Genomic DNA, 24,138 nt, shown 5'->3' with positions numbered 1-24,138 from the left:
CACATAACTCTATGCTGGTCAGACCACAAAATGGATATTTCCTTTTACTCAGTCACTATATTTCCTGCTTCTAAAATATGCATACTATCGCAATTGATTTTCTAAAACTAGAATTCAACCTGTCATTAATAATCCCTATGATGGAAAATTAAATAATTAAATAAATTATTAGTAATGATTAAATTATTATCAGAAAATTATTAGACTAACATCAGAATTTTCTTCTTGGAACTAGATAAATGTATCCTAAAGATTTCATGGAAAACAACACTTAAGAATACCCTGAAAAGTCTTAGAAGAAAAGGAAGAGAAGTTGCTAACAAAAAGGAACTAGATCTACCAGTTACTCAGACATATTCTAAAGTTATGATAAATCGTATGGTGCTAGCACATTAACAAGAAAATCAATAGGAAAAAAACTAGACTCAAATGCTCTCCAGAGTTTAGGATGATGAATACACCAATCCTTTCACTAGGAAGCAGGATGTTTAATAGATGGTTAGTAGAAAAACCAGATGATCATAGAGGAAAAAAAAATGGTAGTCAGATCTCTACCCGATTTTCCATGCTAAAATAAACCCCAAATGTGTCATAAGGGAAACTTCCATAATCTAGGGAATGTAACCCAAAGAGAGTGTTTTTTGCTGTTGTTGTTGTTACGTTTTGTTTTCAAAAAGGTAGTGTGTTGTGATGAAGAGAGTTCACCCAACATGTAGGAAGTGGGCATCCCACATCAGAGTGCCTCACATAGTCTCACTTGCATTTTTTTTTAGGATTTACAGAGAGGAGGAGAGACAGAGAAGAATATCCTCTGTCCTATGATTTCTTCCCCAAGTGACCGCAACGGCCAGAGCTCAGCCAATCCGAAGTCAGAAGCCAGGAGCCTCTCCCAGGTCTCCCACGCAGGTGCAATATCCAAAGGCTTTGGGCTGTCCTCAACTGCCTTCCCAGGCCACAAGCAGCAAGCTGGATGGGAAGCGAGACAGCCAGGATTAGAACCAGTGGCCATATAGGATTCCAGCGTGGTCAAGGAGTGGACTTCAGCTGCTGGACTACAATGTTGGGCCCTCACCTGGACTTCTAATCCAGCTTCCCACTAAGGTATCTGAGAGCCAGCAATCGACAACCTGTGTGCTTGGGTGACTGTCACCTATACTAGAGACTTAGATGGAGTGCCTAGCTTCTGGCTTTATCCTGGCCCAGCCTTAGATGTTATAGACATGTGGGGAGTAGAGAACAGAAGATCTCTCTTCCCAACCCAACTACCATCCATGCCACTCTGTCTTTCAAAGAAATAAATGTTAAAAACAAAAAAAAGTATGTCACATACTCTATTGTTAAACCCTCATATTTATTTGATTCTTTAAAATTCATTTTATTTATTTGATGGGTAGCAAGACAGACAGATGCCCATCTGCTGACTCATTCTACAAATGCCAACAATGGCTTTTGCTACCAGTCAAAGCCAATTACAGTAAATACTAATTATCCAGGTTCCCCATGTGGGTGGCAGGAAACCAACCATCTCAGCCATCACTGATGCCTCTCCGGGTCTAAAACAGCAGGTAGCTGGAGCCAAGAGCCCAAACTGGGAATTATGTCTAAGTACTGCAATTTGGAACGTGAACATAACCCCCCTATTAGACCAAACAAGACGGATTTGTTTTTTTTTTTTTTACATATTTCTTGTGTGTTACTGTCCTTGTTTTCAAAATGTACCTGAATTGATGGTCAAAGTATAATTTAGATGCTAGAGAGTCACAAAAATATCTCTGAAAAGATGCACAAAATACAACCTAATAGATGTGTTAACAATATGACAGGGCTGGGCCTGGCGGCGTGGCCTAGCGGCTAAAGTCCTCGCCTTGAAAGCCCCGGGATCCCATATGGGCGCCGGTTCTAATCCCGGCTGCTCCACTTCCCATCCAGCTCCCTGCTTGTGGCCTGGGAAAGCAGTCGAGTACAGCCCAAAGCCTTGGGACCCTGCACCCGCGTGGGAGACCCGGAAGAGGTTCCTGGTTCCCAGCATCAGATCGGTGCAGCATTGGCCCATTGCGGCTCACTTGGGGAGTGAATCATGGGACAGAAGATCTTCCTCTCTGTCTCTCCTCCTCTGTGTATATCTGGCTATAATAAAATGAATAAACCTTTAAAAAAAAAATATGACAGGGCAGCTATCTAGCTTTTGATGATGGGAAGTGGCTTCCTGAATTTTTCTTACATACAAGAATGTTAACAAATGATTATTCTTAAAAGTTCAAAATTGGGCCAGGAAGCGTGGCCTAGCGGCTAAAGTCCTCGCCTTAATGCCCCGGGATCCCATATGGGCGCCGGTTCTAATCCCGGCAGCTCCACTTCCCATCCAGCTCCCTGCTTGTGGCCTGGGAAAGCAGTTGAGGACGTCCCAATGCTTTGGGACCCTGTACCCACGTGAGAGACTTGGAAGAGGTTCCAGGTTCCCGGCTTCGGATCGGCGCAGCACCGGCCGTTGCGGCTCACTTGGGGAGTGAATCATCGGACGGAAGATATTCCTTTCTGTCTCTCCTCCTCTCTCTGTATATCTGACTTTGTAATAAAAATAAAATCTTTTTTAAAAAAAAAGTTCAAAATTGGGTTTATCGTCTTATTTTCATAAAAATAAAATAATTAAAGACTTGGTAAAATTGTAAAGCACTGGGTGTAGGGGAAGACCAGTTTTTTCTCCTTGTCTTAGGAATGAGGAGTAATCCTATCAGTACCATACTAAACTCCTTCATAAGAAAAAAAGACTCCATAAAATCAATTCTAAAAGCTCCTATATCATTAAATACACAATAGCACCATTTCCCACCACAAACTAGAGGACAGTATTTCCTACTCATTTTTCGAAAAGTCTTGATTTCCTTAGTAAAAGAATCATTTAAAAGGACCAAAAATATAACACAATAAAGGGCACAGGCCATAAAACACAGAAAAGGAATTACATATGCCTCAAAAACTAAAGACGCCTAATATCATTTATAGTAAGAAAACAAAAGGGAAAATCATAGTGAGGTAATAGTTTTCACTTTTTCAACTGGAAGTTTAAAACCTTTAAGAATACATGGTATGGGGCCCGGCGGCGTGGTCTAGCAGCTAAAGTCCTTGCCTTGAATGCCCCAGGATCCCATATGGGCACCGGTTCTAATCCCGGCAGCTCCACTTCCCATCCAGCTCCCTGCTTGTGGCCTGGGAAAGCAGTCGAGGACGGCCCAAAGCCTTGGGACCCTGCACCTGTGTGGGAGACCTGGAAGGGGTTCCTGGGTCCTGGCTGCGGATCAACTTAGCATCGGCCGTTTCGCTCACTTGGGGAGTGAATCATTGGACGAAGATCTTTCTCACTGTCTCTCCTCTTCTCTGTATATCTGACTTTGTAATAAAAATAAATAAATCTTTAAAAAAAAAAGAATACATGGTATGAGAGAGGGTATAATAAAATCTACACTAACGTACCGTTTGCTGATAAAAGTGTAAAGAAAGGGTAAAATGAACAATACATCTGCCCTTTCCCTCAGCAATTTCCACAGTATCATCTATCACCTAGACACACTGTGCAAAGACATATGTAAAAAGGAACTTTGTACTCCATATACCCATGCACTTTTGCATACATGTAAGCAACACAATTACATACCCACAAACACAGGTTTTTATCTGCGAGACTCTCTGTCAGCACCCGAATCTCTAATAGCAGTTCTAGGAAGACAACTGCACATCCAAGGATTAGCAGAAGAAAAGGTCCTTACATATCACTCCACATAGTTATGCAGCTTTTGAATTTACTAGTGTATACATTTATTACCTATAAATGTACACACATATATTGTATCTGTATATTCATACTTAGAAAAATGTTTTAAAAGCTAAAAAGATGGTTGACATTTAAATTTTTCGTATTTTGCTAGCCTTTAAAATATTTAAGAGCAAAATGGAGCAAACACAGGAAGTGTATTTAACTTTATCACCTTCTCCTTGGATTGGGAAACACCTCTCAGCCCACATGCCAGCTTTGTGCTGTTCTGTTCTTTCAACTCACCTTGGCATTGGCAGTATCGAAAATAGTTTCAATGAGTAAGATGTCAACCCCGCCATCCAGAAGGCCTCTGGCCTGCTCTTGGTATGCTTCAACAAGCTCATCAAAAGCTGCAAAAAAATCAATCACATTTAGTTCCTCAGTATCTCTGAATGATTCTAGGCTAGTGGAGTTCTGATTTGGCCCCTTGGAACTACTGCTGGCTTACAATGCATACTTAAAGGACAATACTACCTTCCAGAAGTAACCAAATGAAAAAAACATGCCTGTGATGGAAGATTAACAAGTAAACTGAAAATGAATATTTTTGAAGACTTTTTTTTTTTATTGGAAAGGCAGAGTGGTTTTTTTTTTAAGATTTATCTATTTTTATTACAAAGTCAGATATACAGAGAGAAAGAGAGTCAGAGAGAAAGATCTGTCCTCTGGTTCACTCCCCAAGTGGCCACAATGGCCTGAACTGAACCGATGCCAGGACCCAGAAGCCTCTTCTGGATCTCCCATGTGTATGCAGGGTCCAAAGCTTTGAGCCATCCTCTACTGCTTTCCCAGGCCACAAGCATGGAGTTGGAAGGGAGCTGGAGCAGCCAGGATACAAACCAGTGCCCACATGGGATCCCAGGTGTGCAAGGTGCAAATTTAGCCACTAGGCCATCGTGCCAGGCCCTGAATATGGATGTTCTTAAATATTTACTATATAATCTCTACTTTCCATATTTGAGTTGAAAAGTGAGTAGGAAGGTGTGGGAATTTCTTGCACTACACCATTTAATCTCAACAACTCAAAAATGGATCATTCATCATAGATCATCTTAATAAGCCATTAAGAGATGAGTGTGAGAAGCTGGAAACATCACAAGTTGAGTCAAAGACCCTTAATCTCTGTGCCAAGGCTGCAGTGCATTTTGCTCCTGCCCTTACACAAACTCTGTCAGAAAGGAAAACTGCCCAACGGGCATTGTGAATCTCAAACAAAAGGTACTCAATTACTCCCAGGTAAAATTTGCATTTATCTATGTCCACCTAAGAAGTAATCCTTTCCTCTATATCAGCTTTCAACCAAAACAGGAAAGGAAAAAAATGCTCAGTTATTAAATCAAGACATTCTAAACAACCAATTTATGTTTGCTCTGTTTCTCGCCTCACGCTATGTAAGAGTCAGGTTTAGACCAAAACACACCGACCACACATAAGCTCAGCTTAAACAACACTGAGTTAAAGCATGGTGCCACAACATGCAAAAATCTGTCACCAAAAGTCTGCAAATGACATTTTCCTAAACTTTTCATGTACATAAAATCTGTTACCACTACAGTAGCATTATTTATTTAGCTCTAACATTTCAATTGTTGCTTTTACAGGCTTAACTAAGATTTCTGAATTTTTTGGTCAAACTTTGAATCAAATAGGCTTATACAAATGCACAAGTTTATAATGCTTATATCTTTAGACTGCATTCTGATAAATTAATGAGCTACCAAATAATAAACCACGTCTGGTATCTAACTTTTCTCAGCTCCTTAGTTTAAAGCTTAATTTCAGTTGTTTACTTCCAAAGCTGATAAAGGAGATTTGATATACTATGTATATCTGAAAGGAAATTAGAACAATAAAAAAGTCTTTTATGAATTTTTATATGGATGAAGTCACAATAATCCTAAAGATACCCTGTTATTAATCTCATTTTACACATTTAAAAATTACAGATTTCCAACGTCATTGATTAAATATGACAAATACTCACTGATGTTCCTGTAATCTGGTCTTTCCACAGATGGAGACACAGAGAGTGTCTTATTAGTTGGGCCCAGAGCTCCTGCTACAAACCTCTTTATTCCTTTGAGAAAACAAGAACAAATGTGAAATCTCTAATAGTTCCTTTTTCTTAATGATTTATTTTATATATTTGAAAGTCAGAGTAGCACAAAGAGAAAGGGGCAAAGAGCTCTTCCATCCACTAGCTCATTCCCCTAATAGCTGCTAAGTGTTGAAGCAGGCCAGATCGAACCCAGAATCAGAAGCTTCTCCCTAGTCTCCAAGTGGATCCAGGCCACTTGGGCCATCTGCCACTGCTTTCCCAGGAACATTATCAAGGAGCCGAATAGAAAGTGGAGCAGCCATACGTGATGCTGACATTGCAGGCAGCAGCTTTACTTGCTACATCACAACACTGGTCCTGACAGTTACATTTTTGTTGTTGTTGTGAATCATTAGACTATGAGATTTTTCTTAGAACATTACATCTACAATCCTTTATTCACAACTCTGAAATCCAGAAAGTACGTAAAGACCCCAATTTTCTCCCAAATCCATTTGACAATAACACTTGACCTCTACTGAACTAACAATAAGCTATCTGCAGTCCTTAACCTGTGGAGAGAGATGATTCATCAATTTTGCTGATCACATAAACTAATCCAGACCTATTGGGAAACACGTAAGAGAAAATAGATACATGTTACAATCAGGCATAAAACTGAATTCTCACACAGATGACCTCAAACTGTTTCAGTAAGTAATCCTTTTCTATCGACACAGCTGTATGTGGAAATCTTGAAGGTCCTGAACTGAACAGTGGTTCTGCAAAAGTGTCTCACAAGAGCATTCAACTTAAAATGTTCTCTAGTACTTTTACAGTAGGCTCTTCACTGGGGGGACTTATTAAATTGATATTAACAACTATAAAACCTGAAATGGAAGTATGAAGCAGATCAAATGTTATTTTAATAACTCTGATAACCTTCCCTGTGGTTTAGCGTCCAGGTGCTTTTAAAACAGTCTGAGAAATTCCATTCATTTATATACAATAGCACAAGCCAGGGGTCATACTGTTCATAAGCCTTAGTGATTTCAACCACTCTATAACTGGGCTATGCTTGACAGCTGAACTGGAGAAAACTACCAGCTACCTGATAACCCAGTTTCTGAAAAAGTTATATAGGTCCAAAACTTTGCCTTCCCCAGAGTGATAATGTGAACACAAGAAAAATGTCTTTTCCTCTCCCTGTACTACCTGGTTAAACATCCCATGACCTACAAATACTAGTCTATGAATTTCTATGGATTTAAACATTATCGCTCAGAAACAAAATTCCAGTAAATTGCTTTAGTCTTCATTAGTATGCTGTGTATTACTTCACTGTAACTTTGCTTTATATCTCTGCTGTTGCCAATAACTTCACATTTCCAAATCTTAAGGGGCTCCATTTATTTCTTCTATTCCAAAGCCAGGGCCCAAGTGTTCTGATATTCTGATGACAGCCAGCCAGATTATTTCCATATCAGCAAGACTGAATCTAATTTGCTTCTGTGTGCTGTAGGGTCTTCAGGACACCAGAAGCATAAAGAGCAAAATGCTGAAAGGACATGCTTTCTTTTTTTTTTTAATAAAGATTTTTTTGAATTGAAAAGTCAGACATACAGAGAGGTGAGGGGAAGATCTTCCTTCCGATGATTCACTCCCCAAGTAACCTCAACAACCAGAGCTCAGCTGATCCAAAGCCAGGAGCCAGGAGCCTCTTTCAGGTCTCCCACGCAGGTACAGGGTCCCCAGGCTTTGGGCCGTCCTCGACTGCTTTCCCAGGCTACAAGCAGGGAGCTGGATGGGAAGTAGGGCTTCCAGGATTAGAACCAGTGCCCATATGGGATCCTGGCACATGCAAGGTTAGGACTTCAGCAGCTAGGCTACCACACCAGGCCCAAGGACATGCTTTCTATCTGACTAAGCCAATCATAGCAAGAAAGGCACCTTTAAAAGGAAGACTAAAAACCATGACTATAATCAAAAGAGCCTATTGCTACTTTAGTAGCTTGATAATATGCTTCCAGAGAAATACATATTACTTTAGCTCTGAACACACAGGGAAACTGGACATCTCACTGCAAAGTCAAGTCACAGCCAGCAGCTCGGTGCAAGAGCACAGCTGGAGGCCAGGGCCCCAGAGCTGCATCAATTCACAGACACAATGGGGGCCTGGTGACAGGACTGCAAAGGTAACCCATCAATGAGCAAAATGCTCTGTCTGTGGCATTACTGGTAGCCAAAGATCGCATAAGGAAAGCCTGCAATAACTCTAGCACACTGGTGACTGGGGAGAAATGAAAGGATTTGCCCACGCAAACAGAAGGAACATTGCCGACCTGTCTGGAGAGTCACCTCCTCAGCAGCTTTCCGGGCCAATCTCGCGGAGCACCTGTTCATCCTGTAGGCCTGAGAATATCAACCACCAACATCAGCTGATGCTTCAGCCCTCCATAAAAACAGTAAGAAACATATGCCCATCTATTACCCAGTTTTATTCACTAAAACAAGGGGAAAAAAAAGAATTAATCTGAAATCAGCTGCTGTAGTCTTCAAAGGGAGGAAGGAAAGACCAAAGTTTTTGGAAAGCACTTTTAGACTCTTTTCTCTCACCACAGTGAACTGAGGTGATCAAGGAGAAAGCAGAATAATGCAGAAAAAATGAGCAGGAGACCCGAGCTCTAAGACTGGCTCTGTCACTGCCTTCCTGGGCAGCTCTACCAAAAGTTCCTCCAGGACTTGATTTCCTTCCCTATATAATGGCTGGAATCAGTGATGCTCAACTTTTTGTAATTTGGTAACCTTTCCACAATTTGATAAAGAAACCTCTCACTGCAACAAATATTGTCTTGAATTGAAGCAGGCTCATGGACCTTTGAAAAATCTTTGACAGACTAGATCAAAAGCTCCTGGACTTGTGATCTTCACAAGTCCTTCCAACCCTATGTGCCTTGTATCCTACTGTCAGGGATCTAACAAATGAGAACCCCCTAAATGGGGAGAAGGCAAATCTACACCACTGCCTATGTTTAAAGTGTAATTATTTTAACTGTACATATTTCTTGGCTACAGTGTGACAATTCATTACATGTATTTAATGTGTGATCAAATCAGGGTAGATACCACTTTTATTCCCTTGAGCTTTTCTTTTAAAAAACTTACTAACACTTTATAATTATAATTAACTATGTATGTGATGTTCCAATGTCTAAAATATGTCTGATACTGTCAAGGTAATTAATGTTTCTTTGCGTTCTCATTACTTGTGTTTGAAGCCTTTAAGATCCTCTCTTCTATTTCCTTAGAAAATATGTAATAGGTTACTGTGAACCGCAGTCATGCCACTGTGCTGACTCAGTGGCTCTCATAGCAACTTCCTCTGGTCTTGATTTCCTTCACTGCACAATGGTTAGAATCAGGGATTTTGAACATTTCATAGATTACTATCCTCCCAAAAACTTGATTAAGTGCCAAAAGTAACAGTATTGCAAGTGGACGTCCTTGTCTTGTTTCAGATCCTAGAAGAAATTTGAGCTTTTTCCCATTCAGTATAATAGTGGCCTGTCATATATAGTTTTATTATTTGGGAGTGCATTATTTTTTAAATATTTATTTGCTTATTTGAGATGCAGAGTTTTACAGAGAGAGAGAGAAAGAGAGAGACAGGGAGACAGAGAGACAGAAAGGTCTTCAAACTGCTAGAAGTAAATCTGCTGGTTTACTCTCTGGTCATAACAGCTAGGGCTATGCCAAGCCAAAGTCAGAAGCTCAGAATTTGCAAGGGCCCAAGCACCTGAGCCATCTTCTGCTGCTTTCCCAGGTGCATTAGCAAGGAGCTGAATCAAGCAGAGCAGCAAGGACTTGAACTGCCAACACTCAAATGGGATGCGGCACTGCAGGCAGTGGCTTCACTCATTACACTACAGCATGAGGAAAATTTCTTCTTTTTTTTTTAATAAGGATTTTCTTATTCTGCTTGAAATCAGAATAACGGAGAAAGAGAGATAAGGAATGAGAGGAAGATCTTCTACATACTGGTTCACGCACCAAATAGCCACACAGCCAGAGCTGAGCCAATCTGAAGCCAGGGCCAAGAGATTCTTCTGAATCTCCCACATGGATGCAAGGGCCCAAAGACTTAGCCATTCTCTGCTGTTTTGCTCGGTCATAAGCAGAGAACTACACTGGAAGTGGATCAGCCAGGATATAAACTGGTGTCCCTGTGGATGCCAGCAACACAATGCAGGCAGAATGCTTTGCCACCGTACCAACCCCAGCACATTGTTTTTATACCTAATTTGTTCAGTTTTTATAATGAAGATCCTATGGATTGTGTTCTTCATTATGCTGATGTGACTTACGGCATTTATTGATTTACAAATGTTTAACCATCCTTGCTTTCCTTGGATAAATCCCACTCTATCATGGTATATGAATTTCATGTGCTGCTAGATTTGCTATTATTTCATCAAGAAATTTTGCCTCTGTGTTCATCAAAGTATTAATTTTCTGTTTTCTTTTATTGTTATTATATCTTTAATTTTGTTTTACTGGTACACGGCTATGACCATTATTTACATATCAAGTACCTGTAGATTTTTGCTGTTGTATCTTTGGTTCTGCTTAACCAAAACACAGTCCTAGCCATTATTTACATATCACAGATGTAAGCAGTTACACGAGACCGCATACGCAGTTAAGAAATCCTAAGGTATTTACTCCCAGTCCTTTAAAAAAACCGCTGCCTTGAAATATTGTAGAAGTAACTAAAACACAACTTCATTTTCTTTTGGTAACTCAAGAAACACCTGATCTCACAAGATCCCAATAATATGAGAGAAATCAGTGTCACAGTACTCAGGAAATTTACAAGGAAACAGATGCAGGTTTCTATAAAAATCCAGCACAGAAATAGGGCCTTTAGTGTCTACAAGGTATTTCTATCCTTAACATTTTACAGTTTGGGGCCAGTACAATGGCAAAAATGGCTAATCCTCTGCCTCCAAAGCACTGGCATCCCATCGGGGTACTGGTTCATGTGCTGAAAACCCAGCTCCCTGCTTGTGACCTGGGAAAACAGGTCAGGACAGCACAAAGCCTTGGCACCGTGCACCCATGTGGGAGACCTAAAAGAAGCTCCTGGCTCCTGACTTTGGATCAGCTCAGCTCTAGCCACTATGGCCATTTGGGGATGAACCAGCAGAGAGATGATCTTTCTCTGTCTCTCCTCTCTGCATATCTGTATTTCCAATAAAAATAAATACATCTTTATTTAAAAATTCACAAAATTTTAATATGGAAGCATCATGTTGACCAAGAGGAAACCATATCTGCCAACCAAATCCATTAGGATAGTTATTGTCAAAACAGGAAATAACAAGCAGTAATAATGTGTAAATGTGTGTATTCGAATTCTGTATACTGTTGGTGGGATTTGCAATAGTACAGCTACTGCAAAAGAAAAAAAGCGTGATAGCCTCTCAAAAACTATAAATAAAAGTATATGATTTAATAATTCTATTTGTGTGTGTATGCAAAAAAACTGAAAGCAGAGACTCAAGCAGACACCTGCATACACATATTTATAGTAGTACCATCGTTTACATTAGTAAATGATCAGAGGCAAAACAAATGCCCACTGGCAAAAATAGATACATAAAGAAAATGTGGTATGCATGTATAAGGGAACATTATTCAGTCTTCAAAAAGGAAATTCTCATATGTTCTACAAAATGGATAAATCATAACATTATTCTAAGTAAAATAAACCAGATAAAAAGACAAATATACATGATTAAATTATATGAAGTACAAAGACATTCAAATTCATAGAAACCAGGCCAACATGATGTTATCGTAAAGCCTCAGCCTGTGGCACCAACATCCCATTTGAGCACCAGTTCAAGTTCCGGCTTATCCACTTCTGATCCAGCTCCCTACTTATTGCCTAGGAAAGAAGCGGAAGATGAGATTCAAGTCTTTGGGCCCTCACACCCACGTGGTTGACCCAAACTAAGCTCTTGGCTCCTGGCTTCAGACTAGCTCAGCTTCAGCCTTTGCAGCCATTCAGGGAATGAACCAACAGATGGAAGACCAACCTCTCCGTCTTTCTCCTTCTCTCTATGACTCTGCTTTCAAATAAAAACAAAATAAATCTTAAAGAGACAGAAGTTAGAATGGTGGTTGCCAAGGATAGTGAACTTGAAAAAAAAGGGAGTTACTGTTCAATGTATTTAAAGTTGCTGTTTTGACTCCCCTGGTGGGCTGCAGCTCTCACTGCAAGCGTTGGGGGCAGACCAGGCTGGACAAGACAGCAGTGCCATCAGCATACATGTGAGCTGGGTCTGGAGGTGGGGCAGACTGATCTAAGCCACAACATCCATGGGTGTGTCAAGAGCCACATGGCACACAGGATGGAGCAGGCTAAACTGTAGCACATGTCTGTACATGCAAAAACCAGGGCTGGGGGTGAACCTGGTGGGGAAATGTCCCCTGGTCCAGGTCGCCCCAACTTGGTTACGGAAACTTGCTAATGTGAGTGAAGACTAGACTGTGGTGGGTAGGCCAGGCCACAGTATCCTCTAGTTCATGTCGAGATGGGGTGTGGGGACAGATCTAACTAGGCAGTGCATCCACCAGTATGTGCATTGGCTGGTGCAGGACCTCACCTGACCCTGCACTGCCTGGTGCACACAACAGTCAAGTTAGAAGTCATCCCAGGTGAGGTTTCTTGGGGCATTCCACAACTAGATCACTGAACTCAACCCTGGCTACAGAGAAAATTACATGATTTGTGGTATGACTTTGGAATTCACGTATCAGGGCTGAGCCATCCTCGGTTGGCCATGCAACCGAGGGAACATGCAGTGAACAGTATGCCCCTAAGTACTCGGGAGACATGACAGCTAGCTCATCTAGGCCAGCAGAGGACACCAAATGCCACATCCTAGGACAGAATACAAGCAGGACAGACAGCTCTCCTGTCAAGCTTTGCAACAAGTATCTGGGACTGTGAAGGCACTAAGGTAGATACTGTCAACCAACAGACTTTGACAAGATTTTCCCAACCCTGGAGCAATGAAACTGACGTCTCAGAACTACCAAATCCACTCAGGTAGTACCCTCAGAATATTTTTTCCCAATCAAGGTCTTTAAGGCATCACTGAATGACGCAGTTTTGATAGCAATGTGTGATACTCTCTCCTCCTCCCTCCCACAAATTAAAAAAAAACGAAATATTTATCCCACCCATCTTCCTCCACCCTATTCTCCCCCACGCTGATGTGAAGACCACATAGGCAGGCATTCCCCATCTGTGTAAATAATATTAACAAAATAAAAATTTTAAAAATAAAGTTTCCATTTTACAAAATAAAAAGTTTTACAAATGGAAGTCAGTGATGATAGCAAAACAATGTAATGTCACTGAATTCCACTTAAAAATAGTTGAGAAAATAAATATTATACGTATTTTACTCCAGTTCAAAACAATCTGCCAACCAATATTTTAATAGGCCTCAGAAAACCATGCACTCAAAGATTATATCTTTAGCAAGTAACTGTATAATAAGTAATTTTATTTGATTACTTCTTGCCCATAGAAGCAGCCTGTTAGGAAATAAATGAGCTGTTCATAAGAAAGAATTAAAACTATTCTCCCTGTCTCAACAACAACAACAACAACAACAACAAAAATAAAGATAATGAGGCATTAGTTTGCCTCTGCAGCTCCAGGTGGTTTTCTTACTGGCCATTACCAATGCAGTAAATGCTCACAAACTTCTTACATATGAAGAAAAACATAATTCTTACCAAATGTTCAAGGCCATAGTCAGCTTGGGCAATGCTAGTGCTGCTGAAAGTATTTGTCTCAATAATATCTGCTCCAGCCAGCAAATAATCCTACAACATGGAATGGAAAAGTCAACTTTAGAGCAGCAAGAGACACACAAGGTATTTCACAGAAAGACATGGGGTTAATAACAGCACAGAACCTGAATTCAGGCACAGTTACCACAACTAAGGTTTTACACACTGAGTAAAGTTCCCTAAACCGAGCCTCAACCTCCATATGTGTAAGTATGTACAAATAGGCAGCCTGCTCAGAGCCCGGCGGCGTGGCCTAGCGGCTAAAGTCCTCGCCTTGAACGCCCCAGGATCCCATATGGGCACCGGTTCTAATCCCAGCAGCTCCACTTCCCATCCAGCTCCCTGCCTGTGGCCTGGGAAAGCAGTCGAGGACGGCCCAAAGCCTTGGGACTCTGCACCCACGTGGGAGACCTGGAAGAGATTCCTGGTTCCCAGCTTCGGATTGGCACGTACCAGCCGTTGCGGCTCACTTGGGGAGTGAATCATCGGAAGGAAGATCTTCCTCTCTGTCTCTCCTCCTCTCTGTATATCCGGCTTTCCAATAATAATAAATCTTAAAAAAAAAAAATAGGCAGGCTGCTCAAGATGACACAAGTGTCTGCCATTTCAGGGGCATGCAACAAACATTACTTCTGGGCCCCTACCCTGTCAGTATGCACACTGAGAAGTGTACTGTCTCTAACATCTTAAATCCTGATCACATCTTTTTCACTCCCCAGTGATCCAGACCTTCACTTATCGTACCTTTACAAAACCCCGGACATTTTGTGCCCTGCTGTTAGAAATCAGTTTTCCTGGTTTCACTTTAGATGCACTACCTGATGAATTAATTTAATCTCAATCTGACTCTCTTGATTTAACAATTGCAAATAAATACAAGTGTCCCTAAGCTGATGAACAATGCTTGCATAAGAACTAGGAAATGAAAAACTATACACATATATATATATATATATATATATGTGTGTGTGTTTTTAATAAACTGTAAGTCACAAACATTCCAAATACCTTTTAACAGGGAAAAACTTTAACATATCTATTTTGTTACATGTCACAGACAGTATAATACATACATTTATATATGCTGATGCTGGAAGATAATGAATTAAAAATAAAATAGAAAAAACGGAAAGCATGAAATCTTTAAGTTTACACATGAACAGTTCTACAAGCTTTCTACCCACACAAGTGTATATACTCACAAAAACATCTTTAAAAGGATCTGGAAAGACTGTACTAACTAGTAATAGTAGTTACCTCTGGCAAAGAAAATAGCAATTTGGAGTGGGCAATCAAATCAGAATTTATTCTTATTTATGGTTTTTTTTTAAGACATATTTATTTTTTGTTGGAACGGCAGATATACAGAAGGAGATACAGAGAAGAAAATCTTTCATCTCCTGGTTCACTCTCCACATGGCCATAATGGCCAGAGCTTAGCCGAACCGAAGCCAGGAGCCGGGAGCTTCTTCCAGGTCTCCCACACAGTTTCAGGGTCCCAAGGCTTTGGGTTGTCCTCAACTGCTTTCCCAGGCCACAAGCAGGGAGCTGGATGGGAAGTGGAACAGCCAGAATATGAAATGGCACCCATATGAGATTCTGGTGCACATAAAGCAATGATTTAGCCACTAGGCTATCACACTGGGCACTATGGGTTTGTTTTTTACAAATGAATTAATTAAAATGTAATATTCTTCAAAAGATAAAAAAGACATTAAAAACAATCTTAATACCAAGGAATAAGCTGTTAAGTAAATGGTGATATAAAGATACATAGACATGTAGATACATTTAAAATTTACTAAAATCACAAAGCCATGTTTCAGATTATTCAATGCTAATATAAGTTACAAAATACAAATCACAAAACAATAAAAGATACTTTAAAAATTTGATGGAAAATGCTTACTATAATGGATTTTTAAAAAAATTTTGGACCCAAGATAACTTTTTTTTAAATTTCACCAACGTAGGAAGCTCAAATGCAGTTCTGGGCTACCAATTTCCACTTCATTCAGCCATGGCTATTCAAGTAATTAGAAAACGCTTTTCAGATAAAAATTTTTTAAAAAAATACAAAGTATAGGAAATCAGATCAAAATATAAATTAAATAATATTAACAATGTGAATGACAGTTATGGCTTAGCATTTTCTGACAGGTGAGAGCCGGCTTCCTGCGTCAGACATGGCTGCTTCTGTGTTCTCTCATAGTGGGAGCGGTTAACAAGCTCCTCTGGGCTTCTTTGATAAGGGCCTCTCGTAACACATCTGATACTGTACTGGGTAAAAAGGAATCTTGGGAAACGCTGACAGAGACCATAGCAGCATCCCTTTGTTAGGGCTTGAACGAAACTTGGCACCCCAAACTCATGCAGACATTTAAATTCCAAAATCTGGGAATGGGGCCATGGCACAGTAAATTAAGCCTCTGCCCGTGGCACTGGCATCCCATCTGGATGCTGGTTCAAGTCCTGGCTGCTCCAACTCCCTATGTGCCTCAGAAAGCCAAACCATGCTAACACCAAAAGCAGAGACTGTATGGGGGTTACTTTATGTGCCCGCTGCGTCATGTCCCTGGCTCCTCATGTGAAACCATCCACATGCGCTCCCTCCGGACCAGCTGAACTATGGGGACACCCAATCTTGGCTTGTGAAGCTCTTATCAAACTGGAAGTTGAAATGAACCTTCTTCCTCCCACAAAGAGCTGACTAACACATCTTTCCACATCTTGAGTTCTCTGTTTGCTCTCCACAGTGTGAGGAAACAAGAGAAAATGGCTGTCTGTAAATCAGGAAGCAGGCCTTCACCAGACACCATGTCTGCTGGGTCTCAGGCGTGGCCTTCCTTCAAAACGGTGAGAAATAAATGTCTGCTATTTAAGCCGCTCAATCTGTGGTTTCATGGGAGCCTGAGCCAAGACACCACCTTTTCATAGTTCTTCATAAGGCTATTTCAGTTACTTAAATAAGACACTAAATGTAAAATATTGAATTTGTCCATAAATTTTTTTGTTCTTCACTGAAGCTTAAAACACCTTAAGGTCAGAAAAACCAAATGCCCACTAGAAAACAAAACTTTTATTTGGTGCCTAAGAGCTGCTTTCTGAATAACTCCCTCTTTCTTCTAGAAACACCCACCACAGCAGTCTGACCTTGGACGCAGGAATAACCTGAATGTTAAGAATACTGCACCTTATGGATTTGGTAAACGATGTCAGGTTGAGTTATACTTAAAATATCATTGTTGCCTTTCAGGGACCCGGCATGATCTTTAAACTCCTCGTCTCGGAAGTGTTCTTCACTGAGCTTGTACCGCTGAATCATGGTCCCCATCCCTCCATCCAGCACCATAATCCTCTTCTGCAAAATGGCTTCAATATCATCCCGTACAGTATTCTTCATACCTGCTTTAAAGAAAGTGAGTGCTTAATAAAGCAACATGAAAAAGCTTTGTGGTGGGGAGGGGTTTTAGAGCAACATAGTTATTGACAATAGGGAGTAGGTGGAACTCATAAAAGATACATTACAAATGGCCTCCCCAAAATGGTGTGCATTAAGTACTGACAGTACCTAATAAAACAAAACATGTACACGGTACAAAATCACTAATGAAGCACCAAACCACGATGAAAGCGGACTTGGCTATTCCTATTTCAGAGATGATAAAAACAAGAGAGCAATGAGCAAAATAACAAAGACTTTGAGACTCTTTTTTGTTAACTATTCCCTTAATAGAAGAATTTAACAGATACCTAAAAACCATCAGTAATTCCAAACAATCATTGAAAGTGTCAGATTTGGCTATCTCCTTCACCAACTGTCAGGAATAACAAGAGCCAGAAAGCAGGGTTTCTGCTCCATCTGTGAAGTAGTAACCAGTTTGAGTAACACCCTCAAACTTTTCAGTTCTCCTCATGCTCTTGACTTCTAATTCTTGGTCCTAAAAATGCCCCACTTTCTAACCCTTCCAGATCTACTCTCTGGGCTCCAGGAACTATGGAAAGCAAAAAACACTGTTGGCTGCAGTCACTGAAAATTCACAATGTTGAGCCTCTTCAGGTTTTCTTGACTGCCCTAAACACCTCCAAACCTAACCCTTGACTGTCCTAAACACTTTAAATAACCTCTTTTTTTTTTTTAACAACCAAATCCTTCTCATCCTTTTCACTCTGCAAGTGATTTAGCCTAATCCTGTAAGGAAATCTTCCATTGGGAGCTCCCCAGATTCAACCCACCTTAATCCCAAAATGCTCTTGCAGCTCAGCCCACTCTTACCCTCTGCTTAGGGAAGAACACATGATCACCACCATCCCAGCTCCCAATCCTCCCTCAGCTCCCCCGCTCCAGTTATTATACCACACCACCCACTGATTCCTTATCTCCCTAATGTAGTGCCCTACTCCACCACTACCATTAATTTGTAATCCATAAATGCTTAATTTCCAGAACACCTGACCCTTAAATACAGATTTCAAAGGAACAAACTTGCTAAATTCCTTTGATCTTCCTGCTTCCGTGAACAGTAAAATCCTTCCCTGAAGTCTAACCTTGAAATCTCAATATTATCTCACTCCTTTACTCTCCCTCATAACCAACATCCACCCACATTCCAAGCCTTACACATTTGGCCATCAAAATGCCACATTCACACTGGACCCACTTTCTAACCTAAGTGTAAACCCCTTTCTTCAGGCACATGACAATTATCAGAAGCCCTCTTGGAGCTTCAGGGTGCAAATAATATACAAGTAAGCTATCAAATGTCCTGCCTTTGATAAGACATCACTACCATACCTGATCACCCTGTGTTCCAAACCCATCTAATGCACTACTATCAGATTACTCTTGACAGAAACAAATTTAACACCTTCAACAGCTCCCAACTGCCTACCAAAGTCAATACAAGTTACTTAAAACAAACCTCAATGACATCAATCTGTTAACATCTACTGCATGAGAGATACAAAGTTCACTATGGAATACTACAGATAACCAGATATACCACAGCTGGCTCTAATGAATGTCCAGCCCAATAGCTAAGACACTGGTGAAGACATGCTGGCCAGTGCTGAGGCATAGCAAGTAAAGTCGCCACTTGCAACACCAGCACCCCGTATGGGCACCGATTCATGTCCAGCTGCTCCACTTCTGACTGAGCTCCTTGCTAATGGTCTGGGAGAAGCAGAGGGAGATGGCTACCCACATGGGAGATCACAAAGGAACCCCCGGGGCCCTGGCTTCAGCCTGGCCCAGCCCTAGCCTTTGCAATTACCTGGAGAGTAACCAAAAGCATATAAGATCTCATTCTCCCTCTAACTCTGACTTTCAAAATAAATATTTTTTTAAAGATTTATTTATTTTATTACAAAGTCAGATATACAGAGAGATGGAGAGAGAGAGGAAGATCTTCCATCCGATGATTCACTCCCCAAGTGAGCCGCAACGGCCGGTACGCGCCAATCCGAAGCCAGGAACCAGGAACCTCTTCCGGGTCTCCCACGTGGGTGCAGTGTCCCAAAGCATTGGGCCGTCCTCAACTGCTTTCCCAGGCCACAAGCAGGGAGCTGGATGGGAAGTGGAGCTGCCAGGATTAGAACCGGCGCCCATATGGGATCCCGGGGCATTCGAGGTGAGGACATTAGCCGCTAGGCCATGCCGCTGGGCCCAAAAAATAAATTTTTTTTTAAAAGAGGTACCCAAACCTCAGAGTACCTGGGTTCCATACACAACTCCGCCTCCTGACTCCAGCTTCTCCCAGTGTAAACCTGAGAGACAGTAGTGATGGCTCAAGCAATTCAATGCTTGCCACACCTACTTGGGAGACATGGATTGAGTTCCAAACTCCTGGCGTTAGCCTGGTTTAGCCCCAGTCATTTCAGGCTTTTTAGCAGTAAACCAGCAGATGGAAGAGACTACTTTCTCTGTCTCTATCTGTGTGGCTGACTCTCTCTCTCTCTCTCTCTCTCTGTATACGTGTGTGTGTGTATGTGTGTGTGTGAGAGAGAGTCTGCCTCTCAAATAAATAAAATAAAAAGTTGGAAATGGTTAACTACCAAAATAACACTTATATAAATTAAAGATACTTACACAGACTAGAGGCTGCAAGAAAACATATGGTATGCAGACATTTGTAAAATAGGCTGTCTGAGGAAGCAAGAAAATCATGAATGGGAAATATAGATATAAGAGAACATACAATAAAAAAATGCATAGGAATTATGTGGATTGAATATAAAACTCCACTACAACTGAGGTCCTTTAAAATCCATTACTTCTACATTATTCTTGTATTTTTTCTCCTTTATGGAAATCAAGAAAGCTTCCTCCAGGAGACTTGTGGGATCAAGTGCTCAGTGCACTCATGCGTCTGTATTCTCTCAGCGTTTCCAGCAGGATGCTTTCACTGGCTTCTAGTTACCATCAGAGTAAATCGCCTTGAAAGAATGGGCACTCACTGAAATACCGGTTTTCCATGTAGAACATGCAACAAAACACCACATTTAACTTGTTCAGGGCACTGGGTCTATGACATTTTCTCCAGTTGGAGTGAATCATAGCCAACATATTTTGTTGAATTTGCTCCTTGTCATTAGCACTTAATTTTCTGGTGAATATTTTGATTCACAGTAAGCGTTGCAAAAAATAAACAGGTATGGGTGTCTGGCCCAGCAGTCAAGATGTCTGCATCCCATAATGGAGTACCTGAGCTGCACACCCAGCACCTGACTCCAGCTGCCTGCTAATTCAGGCCTGAGGAGGTAGAGTGCTGCTCAAGTAACCGGGTTCTGGTCACCCCCACAGGAGCCCTGCGTTGAGTTCCCAGCTTCCTGCTTCAGGCCCAGCCACTGCAGACTTTTGGAGAGTGAACCAAGGAATGGGAACTCTTCCTTCCTTCTCCTTTCTGTCTCTGCCTCTAAACTGAATAAATAAAAATTAGAAAAACGAATAAATATGCAATTAACTAGGTAAAGCAGCGATCAGATGCTGAAATCAGATGGTACCATCACATTGAGGAAATCTCCTAAAGAATGACAAGATGAAGGCAGAAGCCAAAAATGCCTGGAAAATGGGGTTAAGTAATAGAGTATGGTGTCAGGAACACATCTCTGGAGACATAGTGACACTATGTTGGTTCACTTTACCTAGGTCTCCCCTTTCCTCCATGCTAAATGGGGAACACATACAGAAAGGGAAAGACATTGTTATTTTACAGATTGTAATCAAATGTTCCCTGCTGCTTTCTCAGCAGTTGCCTGCTTTCACTCTATTAAGAAAGACCTTATTACTGCCCGCTAAGCCCCTGGCAAGATACTTCCTACTTCTTTAGATATCTGATTTCTAGTCTGTACTAGTTTGCTAACATTTTGTAGCCATCTCTTTGAGTATTACTCCGATTTTTTTAAATACCATATTCCCTGGGCTGGTATTAACACACTGAATCCTTTATTCATTCTGTCATCAACCATTTATTTACTGAATTATAGATAACACGTATAGTATAATCTAAGACAAAACTTTCAGAATCTATAGCTAAAATTTTCGCATAAGACTTATTTGCTCCCTCTCCTCCAACTTACCAGGTCTCATTACCCACGCTTACCTTCAAAGGAAAAGTTACTCTGTCATTGGGAGTCTTTAGGATTGATCGACATGCCAGAGCACAGTGGACTTAACATGGAGTCACCTAAGCAGCAACTCAAAGCCCCAAAACCCCATAGCTGGCTGCCAGACGGCCAGCAGGCAGAGTCTGGCACCCAGGGACAGCTCACAGCGTGTACGTGATGGCTACAATCGGGGCTCCGAGCATGGAGACGATCCCGGCCTGGCACCCACCACCAGCCAACAGGCTGCTGGAAGTTTTAATCCCCAGACTCCAAGTTCGCCCCTTCCCCAGTCCCATCCTCCACACAATGATGGCAGCGGGTGGGGCCCCCTGGACCCGCCCAGCTCTCCGAACTTCCCCCTTCAGTGTATTCACCATGAAGGGAGCAGACTTTAGAGTTCAGGCAGGCCCAGGGACAGGTCACCATGTGTACACAGTGGCTGGAATCAGGGCTACGAGCATGGAGAAGACTAATATACCAAACACCTTTAAATCTTCTGTAATACTTGTAATCACTGAACAATACTAACCACTGAACACCAGTCCATTCAAAAGCTAAGGCTCTGGGCTTGTCTAGCCGGATCATATCCTATTACCTGACATGATGATGGATCAGGAAACAGGTCACATTAGGTAGAGCCATGACATTAACTAGCACACGAGAGAACCATATCCAAGGGTAGATTCTTTGGTGGATGAGTGGGCCAAACCCCATGGAAATTCTAGCCCCACTGGTTAGCTCAAGAGTTGAGGTGGTGATAGTTTAAGCTAGGTGTGACCAAGGAGCCTGCCATCACTCACGGGTAAAGGAGCCCACAACAGTCTGGACTGGTCAAGGCAGCAGCACCCAAATGTGCATCCTAAATAGGGTGTGGGGGTGGGATGGGCTGCAAGGTTCAACAGCTCATATACGGCCAAATGGAAGGCAGGACTATGCCGGACACTCGCCTAAAACCCAATGGCATGTATGAGAACTGGGTCTGGGAGTGGATCAACTGGAGGAACTTGGGAAACTCCCCTGGTGGGCCATAGCACCCGCTGGTGAACACATGGTCCAGACAAGCTGGGCAGAGTAGCTCCAATGGCTGGCTAATGTGTGAATTGGTAATGGAACGGGGTAGACCGGGCAGGAATGAGCAATCCTTAGCCCACAAGCAAAATGAGAAATCAGGATGGAGCACAGGTCATGCCAAGAAAAGACAAAGGACAGAACAAGTCAATCAACCACCTCAGCTTTATGTTGGCAGTGAAAAACTGGGCAAATAGAGACTCTATGATGTACTATGTCAATCAGTGGATTCTTCAACGATCCCATCGTGCTCGGAGTGGCGAAATTGGCAGCAATTCATAAACGTTGAACTATCAAAACCACTTGAGCAAGACCCTCAGAGCATGCCCCACATCAGGAACATGGGGTGGGTGGGATACTGGGTGGGGCTTCTCCCTTAATATCCACCTTTACCTCAGATACGTGAAAGAAACAATGCGGAATAGTCTTACCCACTTTCCTGTAGCCCTTGACCCTTTTTACCCTAATTAACTATGTAAAGATTGTCAAAAAAATAAAATTTTAAAAAAGTTACTCATAAAAACTTCATGACACACACAAAAATATATTTGCTATCCCATCAGCCTTCTGCAAGGGAACACAAACATGTTGTCTAAGATCACGAACATTCAGCCTTAAAACCCAACCTAAAGATTCAAGAATTCCCAATTCGTTTACAACTCCATTAAGGGGTCAACACCATGGCACGGGGTTAAGCCATATCCTGCGATGCCAGCATCCCATATCAGAACCAGTCCATGCCCTGGCTGCTCCACTTCCAATCCAACTCCCTGATTATCTTTCTAGGAAAGCAGCAGAGTGGCCCAAGTGACTGGGTCTCTACCCACTTAGAGACCTGGAAGAAGCTCTGTGCTCCTGGCTTTAGCTTGGTCCAGCCCTGGCCATTATGGTTACTTCTTAGTGAGCCAGCTGATGTACTCACTAACAACACACCAGCAACCAGAGCCAGGCTGAAGCCAGGAACTCCACCCAGACCTTCTGGGTGAGTGGCACAAATCCAAGTATCTGAACCAGAACCTGCTGCCTCTCCAGTGCACATCAGCAGAGCTGGAACAGCAGCAGGGGCAGAACTAGATCCCAGGCACTCCCATATGGGTTGCAGGTGGTCAAGCAATGGTTTAATCTGCTGCACTACAATACAAGCACCAACATCCCCTTCTTCTATGATGACTCTGTGAGGATAAAGCTTTCAGAGAACAATGATGTGATTCTCAATCACAGTTGTACTAGTTTCAAGACTCACATATCAGGACTCCAGAAACCTCATGGGTCACCAATCAACCTCTGACATATTTGGGATTTAAATTTACCTAGACACAAACACCAGATGATCTTTCATTTTCTCCATTCAAAGTGTTCTAAATATTCAGAGGCATTTTGCTGCCGAAAGAAATACCTAGAATCAGGGTCAGTGCTATGCTTCAACTGGCTAATCCTTCCCCTGCAAGCAACAGCATCCCATACGGGCACCGGTTCAGGTCCCAGCTGCTCCATTTCCCATCCAGTTCCCAGCTATGGTCTGGGAAAGCAGTAAATTATGGCACAAAGCCTTGAGACCCTGCACCTGCAAGAGAGACCCAGAAGAAGCTCCTGACTTTGGATCCATATGGGGAGAAAAATACCAGACGGAAGATTTCTCTATCTCTTTCTCTCTATAAATCTGCCTTTCCCATAGAATAAATAAATCATCCTCCAAGAGGAACCACACTTGATTTGTTTTTTTAAAGTTCATCTATGTTGATGT

The 24,138-nt window shown here is 41.8% G+C and overlaps 1 protein-coding gene across 1 annotated transcript in view; it reads right to left on the bottom strand.

Annotated features, from left to right (window-relative positions):
- The window catches only part of MTR (5-methyltetrahydrofolate-homocysteine methyltransferase), a 96,632-nt gene that overhangs the window by 71,287 nt on the left and 1,207 nt on the right, over positions 1–24,138 (bottom strand). The window contains exons 2-6 of the mRNA XM_004578514.4: positions 16,915–17,129; positions 13,665–13,754; positions 8,192–8,261; positions 5,796–5,888; positions 4,055–4,161 (exon numbers count right to left, since the gene is read on the bottom strand). Coding sequence (XP_004578571.2) covers positions 4,055–4,161; positions 5,796–5,888; positions 8,192–8,261; positions 13,665–13,754; positions 16,915–17,124 — 570 coding nt within the window. The 5' untranslated portion in view covers positions 17,125–17,129. The remainder of the gene's footprint in view (positions 1–4,054; positions 4,162–5,795; positions 5,889–8,191; positions 8,262–13,664; positions 13,755–16,914; positions 17,130–24,138) is intronic.

Source organism: Ochotona princeps, chromosome 10 (assembly GCF_030435755.1).
Source record: "Ochotona princeps isolate mOchPri1 chromosome 10, mOchPri1.hap1, whole genome shotgun sequence".
Classification (NCBI taxonomy): Eukaryota; Metazoa; Chordata; class Mammalia; order Lagomorpha; family Ochotonidae; genus Ochotona; species Ochotona princeps.
The sequence above is the reverse complement of the archived record's forward strand: the minus strand, read 5'-3'. Positions and strand labels throughout refer to the sequence as shown.